General features: G+C 56.3%; 1 protein-coding gene across 3 annotated transcripts in view; it reads right to left on the reverse strand.

Annotated features, from left to right (window-relative positions):
* Positions 1-24,851, reverse strand: part of PDE2A (phosphodiesterase 2A) — a 90,296-nt gene that overhangs the window by 19,712 nt on the left and 45,733 nt on the right. For all 3 annotated transcript variants that reach the window (XM_006730431.3, XM_031024947.2, XM_006730432.3), the window contains 4 exons: positions 11,843-11,932; positions 7,799-7,887; positions 916-1,025; positions 25-80 (listed from right to left, as the gene is read on the reverse strand). In XM_006730431.3, the coding sequence (XP_006730494.2) occupies positions 25-80; positions 916-1,025; positions 7,799-7,887; positions 11,843-11,932 (345 nt within the window). The remainder of the gene's footprint in view (positions 1-24; positions 81-915; positions 1,026-7,798; positions 7,888-11,842; positions 11,933-24,851) is intronic.

Here is a 24,851-nt window from a genome sequence, read left to right on the forward strand (position 1 = left end):
CATCCCACCCCACACTGTTCTTACCAAGATGACGGCTGCCACAGCCCCAGCCTCCTTGTCCACCAGCGGCATGACCAGCACTGAGGGGGAGAGGGCAATGAGGTGGTCCTGCGGGGCCAACGAGGCTCAGAGGTACAGAGCCAAGCCCCAGGGAGGGAGACAAAGACACAGACAGAGAGGCTGGCACAGAGACACAGAGAGACCCAGAGACCCAGAGAGACAGGGGGTCCTGAGGCAGCAACAGAACAACCACAGCAATGTCCCCTGCATGGAAGGAAGCCCCCTCACTTCACAACTCTTCTGTGAGCCCCCCACCCAGCAACCCTGAGAGGGCAGGAAGCAGGTAAGGCTGAGCACCCCTATTTTACACATTGGGAAACTGAGGTCCAGAAAGGGGAAGTGACTTGCCCAAGATCACACAGCAAGTCAGGTCTCCTGACTCCCAGTCTTGTGCATTTTCCACATCGAGACAGAGGACAGAGACCTAGAGAGACTGAGACATGAGGCAGAGAGACATGGCGGACAGGCGGCGTGGAGAGGAAGAGAAAGAAAAACAGAGACAGTGACAGAGAGAGCATGACAACACTGCAGGCCATCTAGCAACAGACACAAGCACACTGCGGCCACTGGCCCCGGAGCCCTAGTATGTGCCAGGCCCTTAACATGCGTCATCTCATTTGCTCCTCCTCAAAACACCCCCTCAAGGTAGGTTGTCTCATCCCCATTTTACAGATCAGGAAATTGAGGCTCAGAGAGGTTAGTAGCACCTTAGAGAGAGAATTAGTTGGAGGGATTGCTGGAGACATAGGGCAAGAGAAAGAAGGAGACAGAGATGAAGACAGGGATAGAAGACAGACGTGATCTAGGGAGCAGGGGCACAGTTCCCCCTGCCCCTGCCCAGGTCCCCGCCCTTACCTTGTGTGTCAGGAGCCAGTGGAGCCACGAGCCTGGCCAAGGGCTTCCCCGGCAGGTCCGCGGGGCACAGTCCGCTGCAGCCCAGCCGCTTCCGGGACAGCACAGCCTCTCTGAAAAGAGGACACCCTCCCACCTCTCAGTCCCTGGATCAAAAAGGAGCAGGCCCCGACCTGGGGACACCCAGCAGGCTGGACCCTGCACGTTTGCAGGGATCTAGACAATTTGACCTGCCATAGGGTGGACATGAGATAAAAGAGATGGGAACCCTGGCCCGCCATGCAGAGGGGCAGGCAGCCACAGTCTGGCCTCTGGTGCCCCTTGCAGGAACCCTGGGGCCCAGCGCAGGTCCACCAGAGCGAGTAAAGCAAGGGCTCAGAGCTAGGCTGCCTACGTTAAATCCTGCTGTGGCTACTACTCAACCTTGGGCAAGTGATCTACCTCTCTGAGCCTCCCAGGGAGAAAGAGTGTGGAGGAGAGTAGAATCCTAACCATCTCCATCCTCAGAAAGCCATTCTATATACCTGAAACTAGTATAATACTGTGTGTCAACTATAAAAAGGAAAAGGAAACATTCTAGAGCAACTTGTGGTGTTAAGCACAGGAGGACTCCAGGGGTAGTTGTTGTAACTAAAGTTTATCCTACATTCCCTATGTGCCATGCACAGTCCAAGCAACACATATAGTTTAACTCAGAATTCCCCACAATCCCATGAATTCAATATTATCATCATTTCCATTTTCAGGTGGAGGTTAAGAACCTATCCAAGGTCCCATGGTTAATAAGTGGTAGAGTCAGGATTTGAACTCAGGCAGTTGGCACCAGAGCCCACACTCTTTAACTAGTGTGCTTGAACCTTCCTAAAGACTTGAGGGGGTATGAGCTTCCAATGGGATTGGTATGAATGGGCATAGGTGTGATGGAGGGGCAGGGAGGGGAGGTGGTGTAGGAAGAATGAGTTTCTATCTGCCCTCACCACACATACTACCTACCTTTCCCCTGGCCTCTAGCTCTTCCTGCTTAATTAAGTGCCTGATTTTTCACCAACTGTCCCTCCCCGATGATTAATTGTCCTGGGTTCCTCATCCGTCATGCTGCCTCCACTTAATTGTGTTTGTAGGAACTGCCTGGCCTGATGAGAGGAGAAGCCTGGGGGGCTGGGACGCCAGTGTGTGCATGTGGGGTCACTAAGGGGAGCCAAGCAAAGGCCAGATGAGGAAAAGAGAGGGGGTTGGCCTCCAAGTCTCCGGATCGGGAGATCACAGCCTCTAGAGAAATCAAAGACAAAGAGGCTGGGCATCTTGGTAAAGGTCATGCAGCATTCTGAACTGGATCCATTCACTCTTGGCCTCTTGATTCAGAATCTACAAGTACCAGTGGTGTCTCCTACCTTCTAGCCCTCACACCCTGGACCATGAGACTCCACGCTGTCCAACTGTGCCAAACACCCCAGGAGGGAATAGGAATCTAGGGGGGCAGGAGGGCAATGCAGCCACATTTCCTGATGACCAAATTGCTAAAGACTGGGGCTTCCTGGAGGCAGGGGCCCACCTTGGCGACCCTCAGCCAAACCGCCTCTTGTTGAACCCACCCAGCCACTTGGCCTCCTGTAGTCTGGTTATTGGGCAACCACAAGGTGGCGCTGGTCTCTATGCTGCTGGTCAGTAAGCTTGGCAGCTTCATCCCACTGACCCCTCACTCCCCCTTTCCCACCCTCCCACCCCCCTGGGCAGACCAGAAGCTGCCTTGGCCTCACACCCCATCCCACCCCATCTCGGGAGCCTGAGAGAGGAGTCTGCCTTCAGCCTTTCTTCTGCACAAAACTCCCTCTGTGCTCATGGCCCCATGACTGTCCAGCCCCACTCTCAAGAGCTCTAGACCCCTGATACCCAAAGGCCTCCTGGAAGTCTGTCTTGGATGTCCCTGACATAGTCAAAGGCACCCAGTCCCAACCTGAACTTGTTCTCTCCACCACACAAAGAGGCACAACCACCTACCTGGTCCCTTGTAGCTTGTCCACAAACTGTCCCAGCTACCTCCCTCTTCCTCACCTCCCCCATCCAATGGGTGAATCACCTCCCATGCATCTCTCACAACTGTCTGGCATGGAATTAGTGTCGGAGAAGGCTTCCTGGAGGACACGATGCTGAGTTGGGTCCTAAAGAACATGCAGAGTTGGGCGCCTGGGTGGCTCAGTTGGTTAAGCAACTGCCTTCGGCTCGGGTCATGATCCCGGGGTCCTGGGATCAAGTCTCACATTGGGCTCCTCCTGCTCTGTGGGGAGCCTGCTTCTCCCTCTCCCTCTGTCTGCCACTCTCCCTGCTTGTGCTCTCTCTCTCTTTCTCTCTCTGTCAAATAAAAAAATAAAATCTTTAGGAAAAAAAAAAGAACATGCAGAGGTTATCAAGGCAGACCGGAAGGGATGTGCAAGCAGGAGGAACCGCATGTGTCGAGGCTCAGAGGAGAGAAAGAACGTGTGTCTGCTGGATGGCCTGACAGCAAGGAGGTTAGTGTGGCTGGACAGCAGGGAGCAAGGCTGAAGAGGGCCCTGAGGAGCTGGGCATGATCCTGATGGCAGTGGGAGCCTCAGGACGGACTTGATAGGGGAAGGTGAAGGTCACATTTGCTTTCAGCCTAATCGCTTTAGCTGCTGGGTAAAACTCTCACTGGAGAGGGAGAATCTAAGAGACTGAAAACGTCCTGACAGTGAGGGCCTCTAGTCTCAGTTGTCCCTGGACCAATGAGGAGAGGCTGGGCTGGGGCAGATCAACTTGACTGAGCCCAGATCTCTCACAGAGCACTGGGGGGCCTCCGAGGGGCCTACACCCTCAGGAGTCCCCACACCTTGGCACCTTGCTCTGCAACCTGCCCTCCCCGGCCCGGCCACAACCCACAGTCCAGGCAGGTCTGTGCTAGGCCATGCTCACCCTAGCCCATGCCCAAGCAAGCCCTTTTCTTCTGCTGCACCTTTCCCAGGACTGTCGTCCTCCTGGAGGTTTTAAAGACACCCACAGACTGGAAGGCCAAGGGAAATGCCCAGGCTGAGTCTCCCCAACCCAGATGGGGGTGGGGGCTTTACACTCACACCCCAGTGGTTCCTCCCTCAACTTAGGACCCTCTGCCCTGCCTCATCTCCCCTCCTGACTCCTCCGTCCTCCTACCCCAGCTGCCAGGCTGATGGTGGGGGGTGAGGGACTCCACGCCCAGGGACCAGCTGTCCAGGTTGCAGGCTAATGACCCAGCCCTGGTGCCTGGGTGGTCATGGCTGCCCCAGTGACGATGAAGACAGATGGGCACAGAGTGGGGAGAGGAACGGGCGTGGACTTTATGACGGTTCCATCCCTTTAACAATTATTTGTTTAGTGGCAAGAGTAGAGAAAAAGGCTCTCTGTTGGGAGGGTCAATGGCCTGGAAAGAGCTGAGTGCCCAGGCCCCCTTCCATTTCTATGAGCCCCTTCTTTGGTGAGCTCCCCCACCCCCACCCCCCACCCCCCAGAGTCTCAATCTCGCTCTGACTTTTCATCTCTCTTGGAGACAAATTATGATTCAGGCCAGGACCTGGACCCTCCTCTCCCCTTCCCTTTCCCCTTCCCTCTCCCAGAATGTGAGACTCCAGAGAACAGACTATTCCCTGTGTCCCTGATACAAATCAGAGGAGCACACAGATTCTGCAGTGCAAGAGGACCAGGTCAGCTCTGAGGAAGAAATTTCTCAAGGTTGGGCCCTGGGACCCCCAAACGGTAGCGGAGGGACAAGCTGCTGGGCTGCTGTGGGCGGTGGTGTCCCCGTGGCAGCTGAAAGGCCCCAGACTTCGCTGCAACCAGCAGCCGGTAATGAGAGGCTTCAAGATCCAGGAGACACAATAAGAGGAGGAAGGCGGCAGGGCTGGGGACTGAAATAGGCTGGGAGATTGAAGGGGGCACCAGCATGAGGAGACGAAGATTTCCCGGAAGGCCCTCCTGCAGGCAGCCTTCCCGGAGCCTCTCCCCTCCAGCCCCTGGAATTCGGAGCTGGACCCAGCCCTCACACACTGCAGTGTTCCATCTTGCTGTCTCCCAGGAGCCCACAGAGGCCCAGAGCGATTCCTTGGCCTGGGGTCGTAGCCACGCCCTCCTGGGTCCCAGGTCTCCCGACTCCCAGCCCACGGTTCTTCTAGTGGAAAGACTCGTCCCTGAGGGAGGCCACCACGGCCCAGACACCTTTTCTGGAAACCGGATCCCGTATGGAGCAGGCCTCCTAGAGCGCCTCCGGCTGGGCCTCGAGAGATCAGGGAAATGTGGCTGGTTGAGATGGAGCCGCACAGGGAAGGACTCCGCTCAGGAGAAGAGGGCATGAGCCAGCATGAGGGGGTAGGGAACCCAAAACACACCGTGGGGATGAGACTGGGCACCTGCGAGCCCACGGAGGGGAGGGGGCAGTGGCAGGAGGGGCCTCTCCATCCCCCCTGCGCTGTCTCCCCTGCCACCCTCACACCACGCTAAGCCTGTCCTCTTCCTCCCGGGGCCTTATCTGTCTTTATGCCCCACCTCTATTCACACCTGTGCCGTTTCCCAGCCCTGCCAGCCCTCCAGGGTTTCCCGGAGCGGTGCCCCCTCCACTGGGCACAGCCAGAGCCTCGGGCTCCACCTTAGCCTGAGGCAGCTCCCCTGTCTCCTGCTGGGGCCAGAATCACAGAGGTCACCGTTCGAAGGACCCTCTACCCAGCCTCACCCATTTTATAGAAAGAGACTGAAGCCGGAAGGGAAGTATTTTTCTCAAGGGGTATGGCAGAGCACAGATTTCAGAAGAGAGGACGGACCTAAACCTTCACCCCTAATCCTTGCTGGCCTGAATGAGCTTTGATCACTGTGTCCCCGGGACACGGGCTGCCTCACGCCTCTTGCCCCTTGCTAGCCTCTTCCTGGGATTTGAGCCCTGTATCCTAGCAGGTACTCACCTCCCCATCTCCACTGAACTCTGCGCTGATTGCATTGGAACATTCTCTTTTAATTGCCTTTTTTTCTTCCTTATCTTTTCCAAAAGCTTTACTGAATCTGAAGGTGGGGGCGGTGGTTGGGGGATCCTGAGAGGTGCAGATCTGAGACCTCTCCAAGATGCCTGACAGAAGACACCCCCTCCCACCCCTCCTCACAGCAGAAAGCCTCAGGGGAGCATTCTCGGGCTCAGAAGGGGCAGAGCACACCCAGCAGGATGCTCCCCTCCTGCCGTCTGAGCCCAAGGTCCTGCATCCCTCTCCCAGGAAGGCCTTCCCCAGCCACTTGAAGGAAACTTCCTGGATGGAGCAAGCTTATATGAAGCAAAGCTCTTAGCAGTAGGGCTGCTGGCTCCGAGGAGGAACGGGGATATAATAAGCATTCTTTTCCTTAAGATTCCGAAGACCTGCCAGGCCTATCCTGCCATCTTACAGATGGGACGGTGGCAACCAGAGAAGGGCACGGCTGGCTTGGTTCACACAGTCTTCGAGGGAAGGAGTTGTCAGGAGATGCTGAAGGGGAGAGTGTCACCCGCCACCCATCCCCTAGGGGAACCAAATGGGAGAACAGGAGGTGAGAAGGCTCTGGGTTGTTGGAGAGGCACCAGCCGCTCCCAGGGGGAAGGGTTGGAAAGAGGCCAGCATCCTGGAATTCAGGGTCCCAAGTGCCGGGAGGGGCCTCAAGACCACCAGCATCCCCAGCACCAGGACCTCTAGCAGCCGCAAACAGCAATTCTTTCCACCAGCTCTGTGAAAGGGGAGTGTCTTGCCGGCCTCAGCCACTACCTGAAAAAGCCATATTCCTGGACGACTTGGCCTGTAGGAAAAGCCGTCCCCCGGGGACTGGAGTGCTGCCTTCTAGTAACACCCCCACTGGTGCCCACTCAGCCCTCAGCTCCCGACCCAGCTCCCTGGGCCCACGCTGGCCCTGCGGTGCCGAGAAGGCAGTGACCATGTCCTCTGCGGCCTGACCTCCTCTGGACCAGCACTCCTGCCTGTCAACACTTTCTCATCTGACGAGTTCCATTTCCCCTGACTGTCCCCTGAATGGCCAGGAGCCAGGAGACGGTGTCCCAGGCCTGGCTCTGTCTCACACCAGGTATGTGGCCTTGGACACGTCTCATGATGGAAGATAAGGAGGCGGAATTCAATAGGCTCAGAAGTATCAGGGGACCATAGAGCACCGAGCCCTCTGTGCCTCGTGTCAGGGATTCCAACATTCCATCCTGACAAAAACAAAACCAGATACTTAGCGTTTCTAATGGATGCAGTTTTAAGTGCTTTACTTGTGTTAAACTCATCTAATCCTCAAAACAAGCCTACGAGATAAGTAACTAATCATTATTGCCGTTTACAAACGAGAACCCTGAGGCCCAGAGAGGCTGAGTGCCTTGCCCTAGGTTATACAGCTAGTAAAAGGGAAGTGGGATTTGAACCCAGGCACTTGGGCTCAGAACCCACAGCAGGACACCTGTCTCTGATCTCTCTGCTCTCAGACCCCAGGTTCACACCATGTGCTCCCACAGGTCCAGCATTCTGTGATGCGGTGAGAACCTCCCCGGCAGTTCTCAGAGCCTGCTGGGGGTCTAATGATAAGCTGTAGCTCCGACCTTCTGAGACTGGGCTCTGAGGAGGCTGCTGCAATTCAGAAGAGCCCTCTAGGTTTCTAGAAGAAAACCTACCAGTGGGCACTTGCCCTGTGCTGTCCACTGCCCCAACACAACACGAGAAAAGACATTGGTTCTCCCCTCTATGGGGAGTCAGTGACCCAGCCAAGTGGGTCCAGTGACCCAGCTGGCAGGGAAGCTGAGGTCAAGGGCAGTTGGGGGAAGTCAGACTGGATGACTTTGGAAGGTCTCCCAGGCCTGAGATCCTCGATTGCAGGAGAGGCAATAGGGTACAGAATGGCTCACCGGACTTTCCCCTCCTGGGGCAGCTCGTGGGGGGGGTCCTCACACACCAGCCGGGACTCCCCATCCAGCAGGTAGGTGTAGACAGTCTCCTAGGACAGAAGGTGCTCGTGAGATCCTGCAGAGAGCCCTCCCAGCTGCCTTGTCCCAGTGCAGACGCGGATCTGGGTGACAAGGTCACAGATCCTCTGTTAGTGGGCTCAAGCATTTGTTTTTACTCCCCAGGTGATTCTAACTTGCTGCCAGGGTGGGAAAACTTTATGAACTTACACCTCAGCCTCTCCTCTTGGAGGGGTTCTGGGCAGCCATGAGCCACCTGCTGGCTTTCCTTGTCTATCACCCCAAATCTGAGGTGCTGGGGAGAGAGTCCAAAGGGCTGAAAGTGCAGACAAATCCCACCCACCATCCACCCCAAGATATTTCCCTGCTGTGACTCCAGCCTCAGCAAACCGTAAGACTGGTCCATTCAGGGCTGTATGGTAGGAGGGGCTCAGAATGCCCTGGAAGCTTCCCCCCTACCTCAGAGACACAAACAATTCTACAAGAAACCACACACTGTGACTGAAGCCAGAAGGACTCCCTGGAGGAAGTGATCTTGAAGCTGTAACTGCAGTGAAAATTAGACACATTTGGGGAATGGATGAGGCATAGAAGAATGGCTTCTGGGCCTGGGTCGAGTCGCAGATAAGCAGTGTAAAGAGCACAGAGCATTTATGGAGCTGACAGTGGAGGCAGGGGGCACAGGGGGTGGCCTTGGGGTCAGCAGGGCCTAGAAACAGAGCTGGGGAGGAAGCTGCTGTGAGCCCTGAGAGAGGAGAGCAGGTGCGTATTTTGGAATGATTGCTCCCTAGAGTGAGATCAAAGCTCTCTTCAAAGTTTTGTCCAGTCTTCAGCTTGTCAATGTGCCTTCCCCAAGGGCCCAGAGCAATCTTGGCCTTGGTTCCAGGCCACGTCTTGGCAGAAGCGGTTGCCCTCACTGACCCCTGGGTGAAAAGCCACATCCCCTCCAAGCAGGATTGGCCGCCCGAGGGATCCATAACCAACTCCCAACAGCACAGCCTCAGCGGGCGCCCCCCGGCCCCACACTCTGGGAGGGAGGGAGACACAGAGACCAGCGCTGCCCAGCTGGGGGCCCCCACATGCCCAGCTAGGTATCCTGAGGGACACTGTTTTCTTGGGAGGGTGAGGGAGGACTCGCCTCTCTGCTGATGCTATCAGGGAGGGCTTCTGGAGGAGGTGACATTGGAGCTGGGTGTTGAAGGCCCACCCCCGGTATGCATGGAATCCAGTCGAAGCCGTTGCCCTTTGACCACTGTGAGTGTCCACAATCCTGCCAGCCACTCTTGCTATCTTTGGCTGCCCCTGCCCTCCCAGCCCCAGGAGTTGTTTCAGTCCTACTGCCAGAGAATGTGAGCCAGTTCATTGGTGGTGTGGGCTGAGGATGATAGGGCCTGAGAGCAGTGAGAGGGGCAGGCACAGGCCAGGCCTGGAGGCCCCCTGTACTTCAGGGGAAGGGTCTAGGCGGGGAGTTCAGGGATGGAGAAATCAGTGGGAGGGAGGCCTCTCCTCCTTCTGGTCCTCCAGCCCTTGCCGCAGCCTGGGAGGGGCCTGAGGGATCTGGCCCAAAGAGGTTAAGAGACCCCCCACCCCAGCACCCAGGCTCACACGGAAAGCCTGGCCCTGGCAGAGAGAGGCGGCTACACTGGGCTTGGGGAGGCGGGGAGGACAGATCCTCATCACTTCCGGATGTCCCTCTGCCTCCCACCCCCTCACTCTCAGCCCTCTGGGTTAAAATTAGCTGAGTTTATTGGAGAGAAGGAGGGAGCCATCGCAGACACATCAGCACCATCTGCATTCGGGCCCGCCTGTCACAATGGGTGCTGATGAGGAAGCCAGGTGCTGGCGGCTCTCCTCACTGAGGGGGGTGTGGAGACCCCTCCCCCCTCCATCTCCCTCCTTTCTCTGGGGACAGAGCAGGTCTCCCATCTCCCCCCACTCCGTGGGGACAGACTGGAACCCTGCCAGTCCTCCCTCCAACTCCCCGGGGGCAGAGCAGACGCCTCCCATCTCCCCGCCTTCCAACTCCCCAGGGACAGAGAAGACTCTCCCATCTCCCCTCCCTTCTCTGGGGGCAGAGCAGATCTCCCATCTCCCCCCACTTCCAGAGGGCAGGCCAGACCCCTCCCATCTTCCCCAGCTCCATTCCCTGGGGGGCAGAGCAGACCCTCTCATCTCCCTCCCTTCTCAGGGGGCAGACAGTCTCATTTCCTCACCCTTCCCTAGGGGCAGAGCAGACCCTTCCCATCAACCCTCCCCCCACTCCCTGTGGGCCCTCGAGACTCCCTCATTTCCTGGAGGCAGAGAAGACATCCAATCTCCCCACACTCCCTGTGGGCAGTTGAGACCTCTCATCTACCCGCCCCTCACTGGGGGCAGATCACACTTCCCGTGTGGATGGGGCGAGGAGGGACCCCTCCTGGAGAGGGGATGTGCTGAGACCCTCCGTTCAACCAGCTCCCCAAAGTCAGGGCTCCCTCTCTTAGCTCATACAGGTCTCTTGGATGAGCTAAGGTAAACATGTCCCACCGTCCCAGGAACCTGATCGCCTGGACCACAGCTGTCTTCCAAGCCCCCAGCTCTGGGGACACAATTAATCCAGTTCAGGGCATCTATATACTAACACAACCACCAGGAAGCCTGCCTGGGAAGACCTAACTAGTCACCTACTCCTTAGCCCTCCCAGGGCAGCCCCAGTGGCCACAGAAGGCCCCAGGACAGCCTTGTAGATGCTGACCTGCCAACCTCCCCACCCCCACCTTTCCAGATGTTTCTCCATCCCAGGCCAGATGTTGCCTCAGTCCTGTCCTTCTCTGGGAGGATTTATTTTTGGGCGCCAACACACCACCCACTTCCTACCAATTTCACGCTCAATAAAGCTCACTCATCAGCCCTCCTCCTGGGCTCTGAACTTCTAGAAGGTTTGAGAAGGCAGAGCTGAGGAGAGAGAATGGAGATGCTTAGGTGCCAAGCCCCATTTGTCCCTGTCATGCTGTGTGACCTTGGGTGAGGCACCCCCCCTCTCTGGGCCTCTGGAGGTTCATTAATCAAGCAGATTCAGATATGGTAGACTTGCAGGGGTGGGGGTGGCGAGTGGGGGGGTGAGGGGTGTCACATTTTGGCAGAGGCTGCCCTTGGCTGGTGTCTAGAGTAGGGAAGGGGAGATTCCAGGCTATAGGGACCCAGATGAGGCATCTCCTCCTCCAGGAAGTCTTCTGTGCTCCTTTGGCGGGTTCAGATCCCCCCACCAGGCTGACAGCTGCTTCAGGTCTCAGGGGCAGTTTGCTCGTCCTACTGCCTAAGGGGTGAGCAGTGGCCAACGGAGCCAGGTTGAGAAATGGCCTGGGGCAGCTTACCAGGGCCACAGGCCCCTCACCAAGGCACTCTGGGCCCAGACAACGAAGGGGGCCAGGTGACCATGGGCCCAAGCGGCCACCCTCCACCTGCCCCCAATCTGCAATCATCCGTGGTGTTGGGATAGGTCAGAGAGAAGCCTGAAGTTTTCTAGAGGTCATCTTGTCCAGCCTCCTGTCTCCAGGCACTTTAACTTCACACAGACTCATTCAACAAAGCTATGCCTCTCACTCCAGCTCTTCTTGGACTTGGCATCAAGGAAGTTCTTCTGCATGTCTACCCTCAACCTCTTCTGCTACATATTCCAAAGCCCACTTAACTCCACTATGTTCTAGCTATTATCCTAGGGGAATCCTTTCCATTATTCGAGACATGATCTTTCCAGTTAGGCTCTAAGTCCCCTTCTGTCTCTGACATTCCAGAATTCCTATGTAAGTTCATTCTTTGGGACTTAGCTTCAGCCCTTCTCTTTCAGGACCCCCTCTCAGAACACTTATCCAAAACCGTCGCTTTCCTACGAGAGCCCTCTGGGCAGGGACCCTGCCTCTTCCTTCCTTCTCAACATTATGTGAGGTACAGCAAGGAGCTGGGCAAAGGTTTGGGGGGTGGGGGGGAAACATGGGGCAAGGCACCTACCACTTTGGGGAGCACGGCCGAGAGGGCCTCCTTGACAGCCCGCTGGAAGCCCGCGATGTGGATGACGGAGCCCAGACTCAGCAAGGCATCCTGGAAGAGAGGAAAGGGCAGTGAGGGCTTTTCCCAGGCAGGCCAGGACAGCCCCATCTGCCCAGGCAGCTAGGAGTACAAACTCCCCACTTAAACCAGAGCCCAAGGCTCTCAGACACTTGAATCCCAGCATCTTAAAATCTCAGAATCCAACAAGTCTTAAGGCCCTAATGTGTCCAAGTCCACTCATCTTAGTGATGGGGAAAGGGGGCTCAGAGAAGGGCGAGGGGCTTAGCAAAGTGCTCACAGTAAGTCAAGAGGTCAAGTCTAGATTAGCCCCCAGGCCTCTTGTTCTTTAGCCAAGGACAATTCTGGCATAGCAGGGAAAGCACAACCTTCCGTATTAAAACAAAGCAAAATAAACAAGCAAAAAACCCCCCAATTTGTATCCTGGGTTGGGAGTAGCAAGAGTCCAAGGGGTACATGAGCCCACAAGGTGGGAGAAACACAGTTGGGCCAGCCCCTGGCAAGATAGAGGAGGAAGGAGAATTCAGCCTTGACTGCCTCACAGCCTTCACATCCCAGGAACAGGCCTTGTCCTTGGAGAGCCAGAACAGAGACAAAAAAGGTCCATGCTTCTCACTCTATTAACTTGGCTGAGCCACAGGGATCAAAAAGAAAGGTAATGGAACAGGGGATCCGGGGCCAAGGCAGGCTCATGACTCATACGGTCCACTCAGCCATGCCCTCCCGCTAGCCCTTGAAGTTCTTTTCTGGGATGGCCGGGTCTGTGTTCAAAAAGCAAAATGATTAACCATAGGAGGAAGGAGACATGGCTTGGCCCCCGTTCATGTAAAAATGTTATGAGGTTGAGAATCTTAGTGAACCACAAGTGCTGCATGAGCCCACAGTGTATGTGTGGCTGGTAATAATTAAAATGCTGAAACTGCAGGCCATATTAATAAAGATCTGTTAACCTGAATAGGGAAGATGACAGTTCCGCCACTTCTGTAGGTGGATTAGATCATCCCCAGTGCATTGTATCCCAAGTAAGGACAAGATGAGACCCATTCACAGGTAACCCATGTAAAGAGGGAACTAGAAACCAAGTCTTGCATGTGGCTGAGACCAGAGAACCTGGGGGTGCCCAGCCTACAGCAGAGCAGACCCATGGGTCTCCATCTTTGGCTCCAATCTCTCAGGCTCTCCTGAGCAGCAAGACAGGACTCTGTGGCCCCAGGGACAGGCTGGAGACCATCAGGTTTGAAGGACGCTGGCCCTGGCCCAGTGGGATGAAGGACCTTTTTCTAGGCAGAGCCACACCACATAGGCAGAGGCCACCAGGAGAGAGGGAGGAGGTGAGCTGCCTGTCCCTAAGGGTGGGCAAGAAAGGACTCAGGGCCCATTTTTCAGAGAGGCCACCAAGAGGAGTCCTGCGCTGGGATCCAGGAGAAGCCTGGAGTCCAGGCTTCAGCTACAACATTCGGCCATGCATCTTCTTGGCTTTGGTCTTCCCCCTCATCGCCGCTGCCTCCGAGTCCTGTGTTCCCAGGAGTGGGCGGCAGCAGTGGACTTTCTCCCCGAATGCTCACTTGCCATTGTTCTCCCCAAACCCCAGCCTCCCTCCGGCCCCTCCCGCTGCTCAAGGATGAAGACACATTTTAGTCACGGAGATAAGTCTCTGCCCTTGGACATCAGAAGCTGCTAATTCCAAACATTAGAATCCCCCCATTGGATTGATTGTCCTTTAACACTTAGGCACAGTTCACACCCCCCAGCACGCGCTACACTGGGCCACAGAGCCACAGACCTTCACCTCTCCACAGAAGCGCCCAGCACACCTGCAGAACGCCCCCCACCCCCCACCCCACCCCCCGCCCAGGCGCACACAGAGGTTCATACAGGGGCAGCCATTTCCTTCTGGATTCACAGGGCCAGGGCTCAGAAGCCTGTCCTTCACTGGAATTGGTGGGTGCCTGTCAGACCTTTGTTCAGATGGGTCAGCTTTCTGTGACTTTTCAGACTAAGGGCAGGACAAAGGTGGGGATGGGGGGACAGCTGTGCAGACAGTATACACGTGGACTACTGTGGCCTTTTGAGGTCAATTCTGCAGACTAAAAGAGGGGAGAAAGAACTCATGTCCCAAATAATCCCCAAATTTAGTCTGCCCACTCAGGCTCCTCAGGCTGAGGCTCCCAGGTCAGGGCCTCAGAAGGTAGTGCTGGTTTAGGTCTGTTCCTGCCTGGCAGAGGGGGGTGGCTGGGGGGTAGGCAAGCTGAGCCCTGGGGTTCTTGGGCTCCGGTGGAGTCTGATGTGTGTATGCTGTGGAAGTTGGAGAAGAGGGGCCAAGGTGATGGAGTGAGCTCTGCTGAGGGGCGAGGCTTGAGACAGCTAAGTCTCCTCATTTGACGGATGAGGAGACCAAGAGTCAAAGAGAAGCAATGTCCCATTTATGGTCAGCCAGCGAGTCAGGCAGAGCCGGTCCGCAGCCCAGGTCTCTGCATCTCCAGCCCCTGTCCGCCCCCAACTCCCTCCCCAGGGGCCTTAGAGAGGACAGTCTGTCCTTTGCTCCAATTGGTGGGCTCCTCTACCTGCCCTTTACTTGGATTGGGGGCTGCCCTGACCTGTCCTTTACTGGAATTGGTGGGTGCCTGTCTGGCCTTTGTTCGGATTGGTCAGCTTTCTGTGACTTTTCAGACTAAGGGCAGGACAAAGGTGGGGACGGGGTTGGTGGGGACAGGAAAGGAAACTTGAGGAGAGTCGGAGCAGCGGCAGAAAGGGGCTTCACAGCCTTGGCCAGCGCGGGCTGGAAGCAGTCATGGCCAATGAAGCCCGAGGCTCCCTGCCTGGCATCCTTCTGCCTATCCCCCTCTTGGCCCAGCCCTGCCCCGCCTGCCCCAGGAGTGGGGGTGTGGGGGGCAGGAACTGTAGCTGGGAAGACCACTCTCATACCTCGCTCTCATAGGGGCCTTCAAGCCCTGAATCTTGCCCAGATCTCAAAGCAACTTCACCTCCACTGCATCAGCTCAGGAAGGAAATAGCTCAGATCCCAAAGCCCATGATGTGGGCACGCAGAGAGCAGAGTGGCTGCCTCCATGAAGGGAGAAGGGAATCGGTGGGAGCAGCTGAGAATGAGCATGCCTCTGTTCAACATACATGCACACACCGTCACACAAACGTGCACACACATAGAGAGAAACACAACCATATATACAATGCACACACACAAATACATACTCAGGCATGAGTACACACACACACACACACACACACATATACACAGCCCAGGCTCAGAGTGGGGTGAAGGAGGTCACATTTCCTGCCCTCTCAGTTTTTTTGAACAAACATCAGTATAAATATCAACATAACAACGAGGCAATTTCCCAGACCCCAGGGGAGAATATGTGGTATGTAGAAAAGAGTGGCAATTTCCAGGCCTGTCCCAGACTGATGACAGAAACTCTGTGACCTTAGCAGGCCCCTTTCCTCTTCTGGATCTCAGTTTCCTCGTTAGTAAAAATGGGTCCTTCCAGCTCTGCAACAGATAGTTCTATGGTTCTGTGGTTTAATTCAGTGAGGATGGCTGGCTGGCTGGCTGGCTGGAGACTTCCTGCTTTCCCTGGCTCCCTACCTGAAGCTCTGTGGTTGGAGAGAGGGCCGGTCAGCACCGTAGACAGTGCCTCTCCCCTTCCCCCCCGCCCCCCGCCCCCCAGCACTAACTCCAGGTACCAAGAAAGGGGAGTCTGTTAGGAGTCAGGGCTCCTCTGAAGCCAGTCCTGTGGATAGATCAGCATTTCTGCACTTGTTTGGGGAGGGGAAGGGTCTAGACTAAATTACTTCTAACTCCCTCTTAATGCTTAGGATTATATGAAGCCAGAGACCTTGGCCTTAGTTCTTCTGGTGCTACCGGTGCAGGGACTGATGCCCATCTTGAGGGTCAGGGTCACTGTCACAAACTGCCCTCCTGTCTTGTCTTCATGAGTCTCTATGTCTTTTCCCACCTCTTTAAACCCTCCTATTGCTCTGCCCACTGCCTGAAACCTAGAGCTCACCCCTCCCTTTCTGGAAGGAAGCCTCACAGTGCCCCTGTTGGTGGCCTAGAAGAAGGTAGTAACATCAAACCCAATGGTCAAGTCCTCCCAAGACTCAAGCTGTATTACTGGGACTGGCCATATGGACTGAGTCATCCAACTCTGCTTGTGCTAAGTCTCCTGGGTGGCCTGGGGGGTCTCTCTGTGGGCCTCAGTGTCCCCTTCTCTGAAACTTGGGTGTCCCTCAAGATCTCCAGGGTCTTGGAGCCCCTCTCTGCCTCTATTCCTCTTCCCTTCCCTTCCCTCTGGGCTGTGTGTCTCTCTCAGGCCCTGTCTCTCCCAACCTCTCCAAGTGGATCTCTCTTCTCTCCATGCCTCCCTTAGTTGATGCCCAGCTCTGTCACAGGCTGCTTTCCTGTCATGTCTCCATGAGTCTCAATGTCTTTTCCCTCCCCTAATCCTCTCTCCTCTCAGCTGGCTTCTCTCCCATCTCTCTCCTTCACACTCCACCCCCACCCACTCTTATCTCTCCTGTCCACTCCTCCCCCAGACCTCCAGGCAGTCCCCTTGAGAACTTGGGGAGAAAGCACCTGACCCAAGATAGGTACCCGCAGAATGGGAGAAACCCAGGAGGACAGCCATGTTGGGAGAAATTGGGGGTGCCAGGGCAGATGCCATCTACACTCTTCTGCTTCCTGCCCCCTGTTTTGCTGATCAATATATAGTCTCTTATCTTCCTGGAGAATGGGGCCCCTTCTAGGGCAAAAGAGAACTTATCCATTTCTGTGCCCAGGACTGACAGGTTGAGCTGTTGTGCCAGGGTGACTAACAGAACTCCCTGTAAGGAAGCCTCCTGGGAGCTCAGAGCATGGAGGTTCCCTTTGGTGGGCCCTCAGACCCTGGCCTGAAGTCCGACACCCCAACCTTCCTCTGTGGCTCCTCACAGCCCTCACAGCATGGCCCGCCCTGCAGAGTCAAGAGATGGCAAGGAAGAACAAGAGGCAGGCCCTTCCCCCTCCCGCGCTCCCGCCCATGCCTGCCACCTGCTCAAGGAGCCGCCTCTAACAGACACTCATGTCTTAGATACTCCGAGAACAGCTATGTGTGAGCGCTAGATCTTGCACTCCCAGACCTCCCCTCAACAAGGCTGAGCTGGACCAGCAGCAAGAGAATAGAGGAAAGAGGCTTGGTGATCCTGGGGAGACCTGATCTGAAGAAACAGGCAGGACAGAGATCCAAGCCACAGGTAGACTAGCGCAAATGTCAGAACCCGGCTTGAGTGGGCCGTCAGGCTTGGGGGAGGGGACAGGACTTTTCTTAAACACCTACTGTGTGCTAGAGGGGGCCACCAGTGGCTCTCAACCATCTGTGCCCACCAGCATCCCCTGGATGGTTGGCTAACATAGTTTGCTGGCCTCACCCCCAAGTTTCTGATACAGCACATCTGGGATGAGGCCAAGAATCGCCATTTCCCACACATTCAGAGCTGCTGTTGCTGGTGCTGGCCCGGGGACCACATTCTGAGACCCAGGGGTATACACCACCTCAAATCCTCCTGCGGGCCCTGGGACGATTGTTTTGTTTTGCTTTACTGCTGAATAGTCGACATACACTATTACATTAGTTTCAGGTTACGACACTGCGATTCGGCAATTATATACCTTACAAAATGCTCATCACGATAAGTGTAGTCACCATCTGCCGCCTTACTACCTTAGGACAATATTATGGGAGGTGCCTGCTTTGATCCTCCCGTTTGATAGGTGGGGAGAGGAAGGGGCGGGGCCTTGCTCAGGTGAGACCCGCCCAGCCTCGGAGGGCAGCCCGGGGGACTCACGCCACCTCTACCTCCTGAGAGCAACTCCTCACCGAAGGTCCCGAAGGAGGGAAGAAGCGGGGCTGCTGGAAGGAGAGAGTGCGGGGGGACAGAGGGGTGACATGGACAAGGGCCACCTGGAGCTCAGGAGCCCAGCCCTAAAGAAAAGGCCTGCCCTTCCCCGTCCTCCTCCGCCCTCCGCCCCTCTTGTCCTCGTCCTCTCTCGTCGCTCCATTATTTCCCCTCCCCCTCCCCCCACCCCTCCTCCTCCCTCCTCCCGCCCTTCGCAGACTCCGGCTTCAGTTGTTACTCCAACAGGGCCGCGTCTCCAGCCTCTGAGCCACACTGGAGACACGTGCACTGTAGAATACACCTGAGCCCAGTCCTGGCGCCCGCCCCGTGGGTGCCCCACCTCCCGGATGAGCTCGGCCCCCATACTGTGGGCTCTTCCCCTCCAATATGCCCAACCAGATCCTTCCCCCTGGCCCTGACCCTTTCTAAGTCAGACGCAGCTTCTACTCCAGATCCTGCCTCCTCCAACACGCCCTCCAATTGTCCCAGGCCCCCCTGGATCCCTCAGGGGCTAGATTTGGGGAGGGATGAAGGCTGGGAGGAAGGAAGGAGTTGCAGAGAGAAGGTAGGCTTGTGTGAACAATCAGCTCTCTGGGGGCCTGACTCCCTGGAACCTAGCACCTAGGTTCTGGGGTCAGGAAAGGAGGGGATGAGGGAACAGCCAGAGCGGGCAGAGGGAGGGAGGCAAGAGCTGAAAGTGCGGAGGGGCAGAAGGCCCCGGGAGGCGGACATCAGACCAAGGGGGGCCAGGACAGGCTCCTGCTTCCCCACCTTCAGCTGCCTCATCCATGTGACAGGGTCAGTAGTGGGCCATCCTCATGGCCCACATTTTCCTCCATGCCACAGCCTTCTTCCCGAGCACATCACCAGCATCCCCCTCATCACAGCTGTCCCAGTCATTCTGATCACCAGGTGCCTCTCCATCCTCGACTCCTGGCACAGCGAGGTAGTCACAAGGAAGCAGATGTAACTCGCTGAGAGTCAGTCATGCCATAAGAGAGAAGTCTGGGAAGGAGGAGGGGGTGAGCTCCCTGTCCCCAAGGTTGTGCTGGGGAAAGGCCTTGGTGAACTTGGTTGGCCTCCAGCTTTGGGTTTCTTGACCCTAAATGTCTTCAAACCTTCCTCAGCCTCACCCCTCATACGGTCTTCATGATGGGTTCAGAGCTGGGCAAAGCACATCCAGGAGCCTCTGAAAGGCAGACACAGTGGCCTGAGCGGAAGAGGATAGAGAGGAGTGACCCACTGGGCCAATGTCCAAAAAGTTTGTCTCTCAGGAAATAATGACCAAAGGAAGAGCTGGATACATGAATGAAGGAACACACCAATGAACAAATGAATGAGTGACCAACCTCCCTTCTCTGGGTCTCCCTCCGGGAACTTTCCCAGGCAAATCTGATCTTCCCCTGCTGGCACTCACAGTCCTGTGCTCCCCCCACCCCCTGCAGGGCGCCGCTGCTTTGCTCCTAGTTCCCACTGGTTCTCCCATCAGACTGGGAGCTCTTAGAGGCCAGAGGTTGTGTCCTGTTCCTCCCCAGGTCCCCAGCTTCATCCAGCCCATCACAGGTGTCAGCAGATATTAGCTGAGCTATAAAATGATCAGTTGGACTTCTGAGCGCCCAGAGCCTTTGGGCGGTGAGGGGTACATTCCATCACCGAGTAGATGGGTGGACCCCATGACCTCTGGGGGATCCCAGGCCCCGAAGACAGCTGAGAGCTCTCAAAGTTTCCCAGTTCTGGCACAGTGACTGTCTTAGAGAAGGAGCCTGAGGAATGAGGGTGCCTTGTGCTGAGAGCTTTTGGAAGCCTTTCCAAGGCAACTCCATGGGCCACAGGGTCCTTCAATGCTTCAGGATCATCTCCCAGAACAGAAGGGGCTGGGGACAACATTTCAGGTGGAGGGGCTCTTCCCTGAGAGGAACACTATCACTATCACCTTCTTTCATGACTGATGTCACCTCCTCTAGGCAGCCTTCCTGGGTGGATCACCTGTCTTCGTCCCAGGCCTCCTGAGAATTCCTGCAGGACCAGTGTCTAGAGGGTCCTAGGTCTCATGGAGCCTAGTCCCCAGCTTGATGGGGGTAGCTTAAGGCCAGGGGACGCAGGGACTTGCCTAGGGCCTCAACCTGGAGTCAAGAGGCCCATGCCCCGGCTCAGGACACACTAGGCTCGCTCCCTTCTGAGCACTGTTTGCTTTGGGGGCCCCTCCAATTCCCTGCTTTGCCAGGGGGTGGGCTGAGCCCCTCTCAGATATGGGGTGGGGCTGGGAGTCTTCCTCTAGACCAGAGGCAAGGCTTCTCATCTCTCTTTCTGTGCCAGACTCAGTGCCCAGAGTGGGAGGTGAATGCTGGATGGCACCAGCCTGGCATGGGGTTAGCGTGGGCCTGCAGAGGGCAGGGAAGAAGGGCTGACCTGGGGGGTGCTGGTGCGGGAGGAGGGAGGGTGAGTCTGGTAGAGCATCTCCCCAGGGACAAGTCAGAGAGCACGGCACAGAGCAGCTACAAACAGCCATTGAGGCCTGCCTTGGGGCTCTCCCTGACTCCGTCCTAAGCTCTTTCCCTGCCTCGCAGCCTCCCCAGGCTCTCTGGGTCTGTCCCTCTTACTGCCTGTCTGTTCTCTGGTATGTGTTTCTCCCACAGTCTCACTGCTTGTCCCATGACTGTATTTGGCTCAATCTTCAGGGCCTGGCCCTTCCCAGCTGTTCCCCAGATCCCGAGGCAGGCGGGGGGTGGGGGGGTGGGGTGGAAGGGGGTGGAGTGGAAGGGGGCAGATGGGGGTGTGAGAAAAGACTGGGACAGAGAAAAGTTCAGAGGCAGAGGGACAGACACAAGAGTGAGGAGGGGACCTCCCTGGGGACAGGGCTGGGGAGGCAGGGCTGGCCAGGTTTATAAAGCCTCCCCAGACACGGAAGGGGAGACCCTGAAGACAAAGTCAGAGTTGGAGGGAAGACTGGGGTGGGCCCTTTCCCTCTGCACTGGCTCCTGGCCCCCCCTTCCTTCTCCCTGCCCCTGCAGGAATGTGTGAGCACTTTCATTGTTCCTAAAAATAGTCCTTCTTTATTGGGGGTTAGAGTGAGGAATCGTCTGGGCTGGGTTCATCTCAGACATGCCCCTGCCTCTGGGCTCCCATCTACTCTGTGGGGCCTCTCTGAGCTGCGCCAACCCTTACCTGCCGTGCTTTGTTAAAAAGAAAACCTAACTGTATCCCTCCTTTGCATGAGACTGCCATGGCTTTTGGGCCCAGTAGGCTCTGAGCTCCCAGGCCTGTTGGGAGCTATTTGTCCAGTGCTCAGCATCTCACAATGGGGTCACTGCCTGTTGCTACCAGCTCCCATGCTCTAGCTTCTACCCAGCTCTCCCAACCTTATTTCCCCCCACCCTTATGTTCCTCCACCTGCAGGCCTCTCCGCCCCCTCTTGTCCTTCTAGGCCCAGCCCTGGTCTGCTCAGCTCAGGTAGCTGCCCTGCTGTGCCATTCCTTAGCCTGACCCTGGCCCTGCCCTGCTCCCCTCAGCAGCTCAACAAGGGCTGGGCCGCAGGGCCCCCAGCAGATGCAGGCTCTGAGGTAGAGTGCTTTTCCAGGGAATGGGAGATCGGTGGGGAAACACCTCAGGCTCTGGGACCCCGTGCCCTGCCCTGAAGCCTGGACCCTACTGGCCCCCTCCATCTCCTGGCCCCCGCTTTTGTTTCTCTTCTGCACCCAAAGCCTGGAATGTCTCTCTCTCAGTTTCAGTCTCCAGGAGGAGGCCTATCTAGTCTCATCTCTTCCCTGCCTCCATTTCTTGGGTGGGGAACCTGAGCCCCAGAGAGGGGAGGTGATGGAGGCGTACAAGTTCATGGAAAGCTGGCCACAGGCCAAAGGCCTCAATCACACGGCAAAATCTTGCAAGGCCCCAGCCAGGGGGGGCTCCAGAGGCAGCAGCGAGCACTCTACACAACCCACCACCCCACCCACCCTGCCCAGGGCAGGCAGTCTGGCATCCAAAGTTATTTGCCTTTGGAGGGCCCAGGAAGCCAGAGAACAAACATCCGGAGTCTCTGGAATTTCTACTCTCTCTTACATCCCCAGGATCCGGGAGCCACCAAGTAGGTACACCAGTGAGCAAGCGCACATGCACACACACACACACACACACACAGAGTTCTGGGCTGGGTAAACATGTGAGCCGAGAAGATCTCTCGGGACTGTTCTGCCTGTGAATCTGAGCAAGTCCTTTGGAGCCCCAAAACCTGGGTAAAAAGATGGTGAGCCCCACCCCCAGCTTTATATTCATTTTGTCTTGGAAATGAAAATGAAAATCGCTTTTGTGTGACTTTTCTGATTGCAAAATCCTGGAGACACTCATCAAAACCGATCTTTTCTCTCGTTTCATGGGCAGCTCCCACTTTGCTGATGCCCTAAGCACTATGTGTGTGGCTGCCCATTAGCCGTCCGAAACGCGTGTCTCTGCGGGCCGCCACATGGCCACGGCAGACTACAACCCCGTGGGCCGCTAGAAGAATGTCTGTGTGAGAACACATGGATCCATGATTCTGTGAGTGTGTGTGAGTGAATGTGTGAGCATCCCTGTGTCCACATCTGTGCCTGAGCCATCCGCATGGGCAGGGGACCTGTGTCCCCACGTGTGTGCAGTGGGCGTGGGGCAGCTTTTGTCTCTGAATGAGTGAATGAGTGAATGAGTGAATGAGGGTATGGCTGAGAGCATCAGTGTCTGAACACGGAGGGGGTCTGCTTCTCGGCCTCCTGTGCACCCCCCTCCCCTCTTCCACCACCTGTGCCGGACCGGGGCTCACATCCCTTCCCTGCCACCTGTCACCCGTGTGGCCCTGGACGAGTCTTTTAGCCTTCCTGGGCTCCGTTTCCCCATCCATAAAACAGTGCCTTCTCCTTGAGCTGCTGGAGGGACTATCCTGGTACCACAAATGTCCTGCCCAAGCGGGCTCCCAGCTGGGGGTGAGGCCACTTCTGTGCGAGTTAGAGAGAGGTGATGCCAACTCTCTGGCCAGCTGCAGCCCTGAGGGGCATGGATTAGTGGGGGAGGGCAGGCTGGGTTTTGGCAGTGCCCTCCCTCTGTGGGAGCCCCTGGGCCAGGTATCAGGTGTGAGGTTAGAGGCCGTGGCCCTGCAGGTGAGCACAAAAGAGTGGCTCCCTTTCCTCAGCCCCCTCTCCAGGTGTGCGGCCTGGGACTAAAGGGTCTCTGACTCTGGAACTGGGGTGGCCGTGTTCCAGATGAGGTTCTGAGGACACCCACTCCCTCCCTTTCCCCTGGGGCCCTGTCCCCTTGACCCGCCCTCCAGCCTTCCCTCTCCCAAGCCCAAAAGAAGGCCTTACAGAAACCCTAAGGGGGGCTGACTTCGTGGGCATGCGGAAACCAGCTAGGCTGACCGGATGCTCAGAGACACCCCCACCCTCAGCCCAACTCCCATTACCAGAGAGGGAGACTGAGACATGGAGAGGGCCAGGGACCTTCTCAGGGACACCAGTGAGCCCAGTGAGTCCAAGCTCCTGTCTCCAAACCTCTGTAGAGGCAGTTGGGGAGACCCCAGCTTTGGACTCTGTTGGCTACTGAATGGAGTCCAAGGGAGTAGGCGGGGGTCCTGAGAGGCAGGTACAGCTACACCTGTGTCCCCAGCCGTGGGTGTGGCCCTCCTACCTGGGCCAGATCCCCTACTGGTGTGATTAACCAAATTATAGGGTTTTTTCTTGAGCAAAGTGTATCGGCCGAATTGAATGAGGCTGCAGGAGCCCGGGGGGAAGGGGGGGGAGGCTGACAGGGGGTGAGGACAGCAGGAGCTGGGGAGGGACGGGTTGGGAGCAAGTCGTGGGGGCAGGGGACAGAAGGAACGACGGGGGGAGAGGAAGGCTGTGGGCACAGGAGGACAGGACACCACTCGTTCAGCACCCCCATTCTGCACACCCGCAGTGCTCCCGTCACACTAGCCGCCTGGGCATGGGGACGTGAGGAGCCCTGCTCCCCTAGAGACCACTGAGCCATTGCCGAGTGCTGGGTACTGCATTCCCTGAAAAGTGCTGTCGCGTGTCATCCTCCCAACAGCTGCATTTTATACTTGAGGGGATTGAGATGCTCAAGACATAGAATGACCTGCTAGATGTCAGAGCCAGACAGGACTGTCGGACACCACAGCCCTTGCTCTTACCCGGTACCTGCTCATTCTGCTGATGTGCTACCATCCTGCCTCCGGGACCCCTTCCTGGGGGGTTCAGAGAAAGGAGGAGGCCTCACACCGACTCACACTCGGCCCGGACACTGCTTCCGTCCATGTTGGGCATTTCTCCTTGTCTATACTCTGATGGCCAGCAGCTGAGCTGGGGCCAATCCCCCATGGATCACACACTCCCCCCATGGCTCACGGCGCACCCATGACCCGTCTCACTCCTGTGCAGTGTCCTGCTCTGTGTTGCACTCATCACCCCTGGATGACACACAGAGTCAGGATCGCTGTCTGACATGGCATGTCCCACACACTCAGTGATTCACAGCCATTTCACGGTTTCCACAGCGTCACACATCACTGAGTGTCACAGGGCCACACACAGTGGTACTATCACTGTGCCCTCCTCGGAGTGGCTCATCCTCAGTGTCACACATCATGTTCCCAATGCTCCACAGTGTCACCCTCATGTAGTGTCATGCACACACTTCCAAGCTGGCTCTGCGTTGCACTCTGTCACATTTCAGCATCATCCGGGACCTTCTGACATTAAAAAAAAATCCACTTTCAGTGAAATGACATCATGTCTGAGATTTGCTTTAAAATACTTCAGCAAAGCAACCTACAGGATGAGAGAAGATATTTGCAAATCGTGCATCTGATTAGGGGTTAGTATCCAGAATATATAAAGAAATCCTACAACTCAACCACAAAATAAACAACCTGATTTAAAAATGGGCAAAGAACTTGAATAGACATCTGTCTAAAGAAGATATGCAAATGGCCAACAAACACATGGAAGGATGCTCAACATCACTCATCATTAGGGAAATGCAAATCAAAAGATAACACCTTTCCCTAGTCTTCCACCCATTAGGATGGGAAAGAAAA

This window comes from Leptonychotes weddellii, chromosome 11 (genome assembly GCF_054177405.1).
Source record: "Leptonychotes weddellii isolate Sample4059 chromosome 11, ASM5417740v2, whole genome shotgun sequence".
Classification (NCBI taxonomy): domain Eukaryota; kingdom Metazoa; phylum Chordata; class Mammalia; order Carnivora; family Phocidae; genus Leptonychotes; species Leptonychotes weddellii.